We start from the raw sequence: 10,696 nt of genomic DNA, 5'->3' as shown, positions 1-10,696 counted from the left end.
ATAGCCCTGTTTAAGGAAGCTTTTCATGTTTAACAGTTATTGTTTTTTAGTGTTTTGTTGGAAGCCGCCCAGAGTGGCTGGGGTGACCCAGCCAGATGAGCGGGGTATAAATAATAAATACATTATTATTATTATTATTATTATTATTATACTGAATCAAACCATTGGTCTATCTTTTTCATCATTGTCTACAATAACTGGTAGGGGCTTTCCACAGTTTCAGACAGTTGGGCAAGTTCCCTTAAGATGCAAGCATCCTACCTGAGACCAACCACTAGTATTCCCACTTTGCATTAGGGGTGACCACATTGCTCAGTTACAAAGCACATGCTTTACATGTAAAAGGACCCAGGTTCCATCCTCCGACTCTGCTTTTGTTCAGATTAATGTCTGGCCCCCTTATTTCTTAACACACCTGCATGGCTAAGCCATGTGTGGAATTGTGAGACCGATAAATTCCTGGACACCTGTGCTCTGCTCTATCTTTGGAAGTCAATCAAAGGAGTCCAGGTGCCAAGGCAATTTTTTTTTTGGGGGGGGGGGGAAGAATGTGCGTTTTGTTAATCAATAAACTTGTTTGCCATCACGAGCCTTGCAGCACTGTTGGGATTAGGCTTGCGTTGGTGACTGACACAGAAAGAGGAGGTGGAAAAATAAATTCACAGAGGGGTAAATGGACGGACCTGGGTAGGAGCAGGGGGATTCCCCCTTTGCAAATTAACTTCAGCCATTTTAGAAGAGGGAGCATGGATGCTGGCTCTCCCTTCACCAATCTTTCTGCAGAGTAGAGTGCTTCAATGGAGGCTGGGGAGAGCTTTGATCAGCTGAGATAGAAGGTTGGACAGGAGACAGAAGTGACTCAACATGGGCCTAAACAGGAGAATGCAGTGTTGCTGCCTAGGGTCAGACTCTGCCTTCATAGATAGGAGCAGATCCAAGTGCCCCAACAAACCATGCACTTTCAATTTTGATATTGAAATCTTGGCGGGAGGGACAGGAAACCTGTTGAGACATCTTTGCCCTTCCATCCAGTTCTTGCCCTCCTCCTGAACTTCTGAATTGAGCCATGAATCTGCTGCTGAGCTTGAACTGTTAGGGCTCACCTACACATCTGATTGTCCCATGCCTAGAAAACATTGGCCCGAGTGGTTTTTCACATGTCCCTTACATTCTAGGCAAGAGTCGGAGCAGTTTTGCCTTTGTCCCGCTGCTTTACTCTGGAAAATCTGCTTTCTAGATCTGAACTGAAGCAAACATCAATCTGGAAAAAACTCAGTTGATGTTCACTCTAATTCCGTGGTAAACAACAGGTTTTCAGGGGGAGAAATACTGGGGCAAGCAGAGGTGTGGATGAATTCTTACTTGCTTAAATAAATAGCTGTTTCTTACCTAAAAGTAAAATCATTTGTCTGTGTGTTTTGAGGAGCTGGGACATTTGCCACTTATAAAGTATGGTTGATCAAACTCCCACAAATTGTATCAATGGAACTTTCAAAATTATTGGCTGTCTTCTTACTGCTGCTGCCGCCTTTTAATAAGAATCTTATTTTAGGTGATGATGTGACTTTGATCCAGAGAAAATGTGCATCTTCCCTGTCCCTGCCTTCTTCTTTTTGTAACATAGTTTTTATTCCTTTTCATTTTAAAACTGCTTAACGTAGTTGCTTTGAGATATATCTTTGTTTATATTAGAGCATATGTCAATGCAACTACTGCATAAAGATAAAACAGCAATAAATAATCAGATAAAAGTTTCTGAATATATTAACGAAGTTGTGTTGAAATGTATTTACCAAAATTATTATAATTGTTATAGATATGATGTATGGGTATGTGTATTGCTTAGATTGGTGACCGTAAGTAAAATATATTTTGCATCAATAACAATTAGAATTTATAGAATCCATAGGAAGTGGGGAAGGGAAATAAAATATGTACTTCATGTTCACCAAGCTGTGCCGTAAACTTTATTGTTCTACCAAATGCCTCATTATTTGTGTAATCAATAAAGTAGCACCAGACTGCGTAAAAACTGTCGAGCTTCTTTTGGCCTCTTACTACTTTTAAATGTGTTGGTTTTTCCAATAATGCTGTTTGCCAAACTGCATTATACCATTGGTCCATAGTTAATTATTTTAATGATTTCCATGTCCAGGCAATAGCTGTTCTTGCAGCAGTTAATAGATGTGTTATGAGTTCTGTGTTTCTAATTTGCAACATACTGTGACTATTGTTATAGAGGGGAAATAGGGGGTTTGGCTTTTACTGCCCAACTCCCTGAGGTACTGAGTCCCCTAAGTCGGTCAGAGATGACTGGGTGGAGGCAAGATCCACAGAAAGCAAGACAGATTTTTATTTTTCTCTTGCAACAGAGTTCTCCCCTCCTCCCTTGCAAGGAGGTAGGAGAGACCCAGAACAACTGTGTGCAAGCCCCTATAAAAACTTTTGAAATTGCCCACCTTGTACCCCATGACCCCGTCCCCCTCAAAACATCATACATACATCACAGGAGGCAGTTTCCAGCAAAAATTTGAGTGTGTTGCTTCTCTCCTGTCTGACAGGATACCTGATACTGTAATGCTTTACTTGATTGCATTTTCTGGGTAGCCAGGCCATTCCTTTGAGATGGTAAATACTTTAGTTCCTGAATCTCTCACACATATTGATAGTTTGCTCAGCTTAAAAGATACTTGCCAGACTGTATTTGCAGGGAGATGTAAGCCCCTACAGCCCAAAGACAATTGGAAAGCTTTTCCCATTTCTTCTTTGCAGAGAAATATTTGAAGACAATTGGAAGAGTCAAAACAGCTTCAGGATTGCTCTTTTTTACTACCTCAGACACGTGGTTTATATACTAATGTATGTGTTTGCCTTGTACATATAAAGATCATTTATTCTATATTTGAGACCTTATAATTCTTTTTTAAAAAATTCTTTTATTAAAGTTTTGATGATACAGAAAGAAAAAAGAAAATACATAAATACACAAAAATAAACTGCTATTTACACAAACAAAAATCCTTCCCACCCCCGTGACCTTAGAATTCTTATAACACTATACAAGTTAAGTAGAGCCAGTCCTGGGGTCATGGGGACTGCCTGCCTTTTAATCAAATAAATTTCTGTAAATACATTTCCCTAGAAATTTCTGTTTTTTGGACAGAACAGTGGGACATCCCAACACATGGGAGAGCTGTTCGGTTTTCATCCAGGAACTGTCTTCTTCCTCTATGCTCATCTTTGCAGCCCAATGTGATGCATGTTTACTCAGAAGTAACTCATTAAGTTAAATGCGAGCTATGTGCAGCAGAGGATCGCAGCCCTGCTGTCCCGTGGTAACAATCCAAAGCCAGATTTTTTCTTTTTGCTGAGCGCTAGAATTTTCAACTGACAAAAATCAAAGCCGTGATATGATTTTCGGGGGGGGGCGGGGTAAAGAGAACGCAACTGTCCCGAAGCTCGCTCTCATTGCGCAGACTCGAAAGGGGGCGTGACCACCTGTCGGGGAAGAGCGCCCGCCTACCCGCCCGCCGCAAATCTTTCCTCGAACGCATACGAGCGCGGAGAAGGCTTGTCCATCACGCCGTTGTGCCCGCCTTTTCCTGCGCCGCTCTACAATCCCCGCTCTCGTTTGTTCCGGCACAGCCGCGGCCGGTCTACGGGTGAAAGTCACTTTGAGGGAAGAGCCTTGAGTGCCGCTGCTGCAGTTGCTGAGGTGCGAAGCGCGGAGGCCGGCGGGAGCCCGGGCCGGGAGGAGGAGGGGAAGCCGGAGCTCGGAGGGCTGGGCCCGGCCTTCTCTCGGAGACGGGCCGGGATTTGGGTGCTGGTTGCCGCTAGGCCGGACTCCTTCCTTCCCTCCAGGGGAACGGGCCGACGGCGCCGCTTGGGGCCCAGAAGCTGAAGGGCGGGCGAGGGGAGGGAGCGGGGAAGCCCTGGGTTCGAATCCCGCCAAGGAGGCTTTTCCAAGGCGCCCTTTTCTCGCCTCTCACCGCCCCCGTTCTGCAATTGTTGTTGTTTAGTCGTTTAGTCGTGTCCGACTCTTCGTGACCCCATGGACCAGAGAACGCCAGGCACTCCTGTCCTCCACTGCCCCCCGCAGCTTGGTCAGACTCATGCTGGTAACCTCGAAAACACTATCCAACCATCTCGTCCTCTGTCGCCCCCTTCTCCTTGTGCCCTCCATCTTTCCCAACATCAGGGTCTTCTCCAGGGAGTCTTCTCTTCTCATGAGGTGGCCAAAGTACTGGAGCCTCAGCTTCACAATCTGTCCTTCCAGTGAGCACTCAGGGCTGATTTCCTTCAGAATGGAGAGGTTTGATCTTCTTGCAGTCCATGGGACTCTCAAGAGTCTCCTCCAGCACCATAATTCAAAAGCATCAATTCTTCGGCGATCAGCCTTCTTTATGGTCCAGCTCTCACTTCCATACATCACTACTGGGAAAACCATAGCTTTAACTATACGGACCTTTGTTGGCAAGGTGATGTCTCTACTTCTCAAGATGCTGTCTAGGCCTGTCATTGCCCTTCTCCCAAGAAGCAGGCGTCTTTTAATTAATACAGATTGAGGTTGAATCCTGACAAGACAGAAGTACTGTTTTTGGGGGACAGGAGGCGGGCAGGTGTGGAGGATTCCCTGGTCCTGAATGGGGTAACTGTGCCCCTGAAGGACCAGGTGCGCAGCCTGGGAGTCATTTTGGACTCACAGCTGTCCATGGAGGCGCAGGTTAACTCTGTGTCCAGGGCAGCTGTCTACCAGCTCCACCTGGTACGCAGGCTAAGACCCTACCTTCCCGCGGACTGTCTCGCCAGAGTGGTGCATGCTCTGGTTATCTCACGCTTGGACTACTGCAACGCGCTCTACGTGGGGCTACCTTTGAAGGTGACCCGGAAACTGCAATTAATCCAGAATGCGGCAGCTAGACTGGTGACTGGGAGTGGCCGCCGGGACCACATAACACCGGTTCTGAGAGATCTGCACTGGCTCCCAGTACGTTTCCGAGCACGATTCAAAGTGTTGGTGCTGACCTTTAAAGCCCTAAACGGCCTCGGTCCTGTATACCTGAAGGAGCATCTCCACCCCCATCGTTCAGCCCGGACACTGAGATCCAGCGCCGAGGGCCTTCTGGCGGTTCCCTCATTGCGAGAAGTGAGGCTACAGGGAACCAGGCAGAGGGCCTTCTCGGTAGTGGCGCCCGACCTGTGGAACGCCCTCCCATCAGATGTCAAAGAGATAAAGAATTACCTGTCATTCAGAAGACATCTTAAGGCAGCCCTGTTCAGGGAAGTTTTTAATATGTAATGCTGTATTGTTTTTAACACTGATTGGGAGCCGCCCAGAGTGGCTGGGGAAACTCAGCCAGATGGGCGGGGTATAAATAATAAATTATTATTATTATTATTATTATTACTGGGGCTTTAATCTTTCTCCGGGGTGGACAGGCTTCAGGCCTGGTGGGACCCGTTGTGCGTTTTTAACAATAATAATAATAGTAATAAATTTATTATTTATACCCCTCCCATCTGGCTGGGTTTGCCCAGACATTCTGGGCGGCTTCCAGCAAAATATTAAAATACAATACAGTGGTACCTCAGGTTACATATGCTTCAGGTTACACACGCTTCAGGTTAAAGACTCCGCTGACCCACAAATAGTGCCTCGGGTTAAGAACTTTGCTTCAGAATGAGAACAGAAATCGTGCTCCGGCGGCGCAGCAGCAGCAGGAGGCCCCATAGGCTAAAGTGGTGCTTCAGGTTAAGAACAGTTTCAGGTTAAGTACGGACCTCAGGAACGAATTAAGTACTTAACCTGAGGTACCACTGTAATTTAAGAAGATGTGTACTTAAAAGAGTGTATTCCAAGCCCAGGAATGCGATAAATTCCACACACACACACACACACAAGTCCACTGGTGACTACAAACCCCAACCCAACCCCCGCCTCCAGGAGCCTTAAAGTATTTTAGCAATATATATTGGACAGTGGGGAGACTGGAACGCATATGTATATATTTTGTTGTTGTTGCCACTCCTGAAACAATTGGGCCAGGGCTCTTTGCTTGAGGTATTTGAAATCATCCAGGGATGTGCTGCTCTTTACCTACCCTTGATCCTGCAGTTATTAAAATCGGAAGGGACCTCAGAGCTCCATCTAGTCCAGCCTACTTCCGGGTGTGTGGGGGACGGCCACTACTGCAGCATCCTTGATAGGTAGCAATCTAGCTTCTGCTTAAATCTCCTTCCATTGCAGGATGCTAAACAATCTGCACAAAATGAAGCACTCCCCCCATAATATTTAGTCTCCAGTTCCTTACACATAATTAGAACTTCAGCTCCTACCTGCTGGAGCAAGAGGAGATAGATTTGCTCCATGTGACAGCTGGTCAGATAGTTGAAGGTGACTGTTGTGCCACCTCTTAACTATCTCTTTGACAGTCTAAATATAACCAGTGCTTATAACTATGTTTCAGAATTGTTGCAATGGAACAATACTAAGGTGGCTAAAAATTACGATTAAAAAAAAAGGTTTTTAAAAGATGATTTGTAAATACTATGTTTCTTTTCATGAAATCTGAACATAAGCATGTTGGACATACAGTTAATCTCTTTTTTTAAAAAAATAATATTTATTAAAGTTTCAAATGTTACAGTTAATCTCCAAACTGAATCAGAGCCCCTTTTCATTGTGCTAAAGGAGGCCTTTCCATATAAATGAAGTTATGAATATAATGAGCCTGTTATGAATAGCTACACTCTTAAGTGCTTTACAGGTCTTAGGTTTTAACTGCTGTTTAGGAAATACATGAATAAGTCTCTGTGGGAAACATTATTTAAATCAATGGTTTCAATTGCCCCCTTTCATTTGCTGTCACCTTGATGTAATTCAAACGTCATTGCTATTTATGTGTGAGATACTTTCTAATGTATTATTATTTGTTGTATAGTGCATGTCTTTTTATTTGTTGTTGGGTTGCAAGAGGCTTTTTGCAGGTGTGTTGAGCTGGCCTCCCTTTAGTCTTAGCAAGGCTGCTGTACATTTTTTTACTAGCGGTGTAAGAATTTTAGCAGGGAGTGCTCCGGCGGGAAGGTAAACGGTGTTTCCGTGCGCTGCTCGGGTTCGCCAGAAGCAGCTTAGTCCTGCTGGCCACATGACCCGGAAGCTGTACGCAGGCTCCCTCGGCCAGTAAAGCAAGATGAGTGCCACAACCCCAGAGTCGGCCACAACTGGACCTAATGGTCAGGGGTCCCTTTACCTTTACCTGCTCTTTCTGTCTTCATGCTTGGGCTCAAGCTCCCAGTGCTGAATTTCTGCCTGCTGCACAACTGTTGTAGGGGCAGCTGCATAGCTGAAAGAGTATTGATGGTGGAATGGAAGGGTTCTGAAATGGTGCAGAAGAGGAGGCTTTGGTGGAGGCAGCTTTAATCAAACTTGCTGCAGAACTGACAGGTTGCACCTGCTGAAAGCCTCTCCTTATAGAGTTACTGAAGGTACAGGAGTACTATTCTGGATTGCTTCTCACCATCCTACCAAGAAGTAACTATTGCTACTTTGGTGCATCTGAGATCAGGGAGCAAGACTTTTTAGGTATGCTTGATACACATGTTTCAGGTATGCAGTCATCAGGAGTGGGAGCAGGGCTTTTGATTGCATTAATTTCTTGTGCTGCAGATATAATACTGGGAGCTGTCATCATGCTCAAGGCAGCTCACAACATAAAAATATTTACATAAATATTTATGTAAATTATGAAGAAATTTATGAAGAAATTTTGCCCCTTCAGATGTTGCTGAACCACAACTCCCATCAGCTCCAGCAAGCATCACCATTTGCCAGGGATGTAGTTCAACATCTGGAGGGCCAGAGGTTCCCTTATACCTGCTCTGCATACTATTACTCTCCTTCCAGCATGTCCACAGCAATGTTGGGACTTGAAGCAATATCCTTCTGGCCTCTTATCAGGCAGATATTGCGTGATGGGGTTTTAATGTTGTAGATTTGTTAGTGGGTGGTGTACAGAGATAATACTGTGTTAATGTATTTCTTTGCTGCATGGATTGATAGGTATACATATGTATATGCGTGCTTGGTGGGCTGGGGTTAGAAAGCTTAACAGTCAAGTAAATAAATAGGTACCACTGTGGCGGGAAAGTAAACGGCGTTTCTTTGCACTCTGGTTTCCATCATGGTGTTCCGTTGCACCAGAAGTGGTTTAGTCATGCTGGCCACATAACCTGGAAAGCTGTCTGTGGACAAACGCCGGCTCCCTCAGCCTGAAAGCGAGATGAGCGCCCCAACCCCATAGTCACCTTTGACTGGACTTAACTGTCCAGGGGTCTTTTACCTTTTAAGCAGTGTTCTGTTCCCATGATCTGACTGTGCTGCCATCCAGTTTTTGGAATGCTCCTTGAAGATATAAATACCTTTGGGACACATAATCCCTTAACATGGGATATGGCTTCTGAGTGTTACTGCTGTGGATCTTCTGGGTCTTTTCACATTGCTGATTTTATATATTCTTTCAGACAAGAGAACATGTCTGAAACCATAAAGGAAAAGCTGGAAAATTACCGAACGGCTCCGTTTGACAGCCGGTTCCCCAATCAAAACCAAACCCGGAACTGCTGGCAGAATTATCTTGGTGAATATAATTTATTTATGTGAATTTTTGTATCCTTGGGTGAGTAATGAGAAACTAGGACTATTCATCATCTGACATCTGAGTTGCCAGAGAAGTATAAAAAATATAGTTGTCCTATTGTACCATGTTTGAACTTCCAAACTGTTGACTTTCACTATTGTAGGCAAGGTCCGTAGTGTACTGTGCAAGTCTTCCTAAAAGTTTCAGGCTGCAGCACTTCTAGATCTGTGCATAAAATGAGGCAGTAAGTGGAAACAATAGGAAAATGCAACAGGTCAGACCATAATATTATCACTATAATATCCTTATTACAAGAATGTGCAAGTGTTTTTTATATATATATATATATATAGTAGTTGATCTGGGTACTTTCTATAGTAGAGGAGGAAAGAAAGATTAAATAACAATAAAATAAGCAGAGATAGGCAAAAATCATGTCTGATGCCACCTTGTGCAGAATACATCAACAGAGTCTTGCGAACAGTTTGGGATTTTAAAAGCTGTCCCCTGGGCTCTGTACTAGAGGAGCTGCAGTGGTCATCTTCATAAGTCTGAAACATTTCTCTCTCCACAGATTTCCACCGCTGTGAGAAAGCCATGAATGCCAAGGGAGGAGACCCTTATGTCTGCCAGTGGTACAAAAGAGTGTACACGTCCCTTTGCCCCGTTTCTTGGGTATGTGAATGGAACTGAGCAGGGCTAAGGAATGTATATGTGAAAGAGAAATAGGTGTCAGGGTAAAGGATGGGCTTGATGGTGGTGTTTGGCACATTTCAGTGCTCTGTTATTTGACTGGAGGGGAGGTTCTGTGGACCATGGGTTGTGTTGGGTGAAGCCTCAGAGATGCAATAGACAGGTGCTTAATGTGTGTCAGAAAACTTCAATCTGCTCAAAATGATAACCACTAAAACCTATTAGTTTGCATAAAATTAATAATGGGAGCCTGATGTGTTCCCATATTTTTAGCTGTATGTGGCAAAAGAACAAGGAGGATATGCACTGATAGGCGATGGGTAATAAAAGAACATAACTGGAACTTCTACAATTTTTATTGTATTTCCTTGGGACCTTTTCATGGACAAATTGCAAGGTCAAAATTTTCATAAATATGGGGATAAGCTAGATAGTTATGCAGGAAACATAAATATCACCTTGCGAGCATTGCAACATTTTGCAGGCAACTCCCACAAAACCCACCAAAGAAGACTATTATAATCTATAGTTATGAGGATTAGAAATGTGATTTAATTTTCTTCAAAGAAAGCCGCAGAATTCCATGTGTAGGAGGAGATCTGTAGTCTTAGTCACTTTGCCTCTGTACTAGGCCCAGAAGATATGACTAATCAAAGAAGCCTATTGGTCTTTTGCAGGTCACTAGCTGGGATGAACGCATAGAAGAGGGGACTTTTCCTGGCAAGATCTGATTGTCTTGCCCCTGCCAGTTGCTCCCTTTCTCATGACACTGCTGTGCTGCTGAGGTTCCCCCACCGAAATGCGGTGACTGAAGGATAGTCTGAAATAACGCTTTTTCTTGGTCATGCTGACTTGAGCGTCCAACATTATGTGACAGTGCAAATTCTAATAAAAGGCATAAAAACCTGTGACTATGGTTTGTGTTAAGATCGGCAGATTACGTGTGAATTTGTGGTATTGTTGTCAATGACTGGGGTGCTTCTTATAGCATGTAGGATACACGACTAACATAATTTTCCACAGCACCCCTCCTTGCTTTGCCATAAACCACCACCCCTCCACTTCCACTTGATAAGCAGTCTGGAATACTTTTGCACATGGAATTTCCTACTTGCTTGTTAGATTGGGGGTTGATCTGGCTACATCACAGCCAGCCTTCTCTTGCAGCTGGCCAGTTCCCACTTGGTGCTCATGATAAAGGAATGTTCCGCAGGTTGTTTGGATATGTTGTAATAAGTTACTTGAGCAGATGACAAAAGTCCCTGAGTTCTGTGCTTATGCAAGAGGCTGGAGCCTAGATAACACATTTTACAGAAGGGAGTTATTTTCCTGCTGGGCTTAAGGTCTGACTTCATCCCTGCTGCTTT

At 44.2% G+C, this 10,696-nt stretch overlaps 2 protein-coding genes across 2 annotated transcripts in view; both read left to right on the top strand.

The window, feature by feature from the left end:
* ETV2 (ETS variant transcription factor 2) overlaps positions 1-10,696 on the top strand; it is a 226,159-nt gene that overhangs the window by 139,492 nt on the left and 75,971 nt on the right. The window lies entirely within an intron of this gene.
* COX6B1 (cytochrome c oxidase subunit 6B1) lies at positions 3,559-10,234 on the top strand. The gene is made up of 4 exons (XM_079986540.1): positions 3,559-3,715; positions 8,521-8,636; positions 9,211-9,311; positions 10,007-10,234. The coding sequence occupies exons 2-4, from the start codon at positions 8,531-8,533 to the stop codon at positions 10,058-10,060; spliced, it is 261 nt and encodes an 86-aa protein (XP_079842666.1). The 5' UTR covers positions 3,559-3,715; positions 8,521-8,530; the 3' UTR covers positions 10,061-10,234.

Source organism: Podarcis cretensis (assembly GCF_951804945.1).
Source record: "Podarcis cretensis genome assembly, chromosome: 8".
NCBI lineage: Eukaryota > Metazoa > Chordata > Lepidosauria > Squamata > Lacertidae > Podarcis > Podarcis cretensis.
The sequence above is the reverse complement of the archived record's forward strand: the minus strand, read 5'-3'. Positions and strand labels throughout refer to the sequence as shown.

Excerpts from the sequence above, each read along its gene's own strand:
- COX6B1 (XM_079986540.1), top strand. The coding sequence starts at position 8,531 with ATGTCTGAAACCATAAAGGAAAAGCTGGAAAATTACCGAACGGCTCCG. Across the intron at positions 8,637-9,210 it reads CTGCTGGCAGAATTATCTTG|ATTTCCACCGCTGTGAGAAA; the intron begins GTGAATATAATT and ends CTCTCTCCACAG. Across the intron at positions 9,312-10,006 it reads CCCTTTGCCCCGTTTCTTGG|GTCACTAGCTGGGATGAACG; the intron begins GTATGTGAATGG and ends GGTCTTTTGCAG.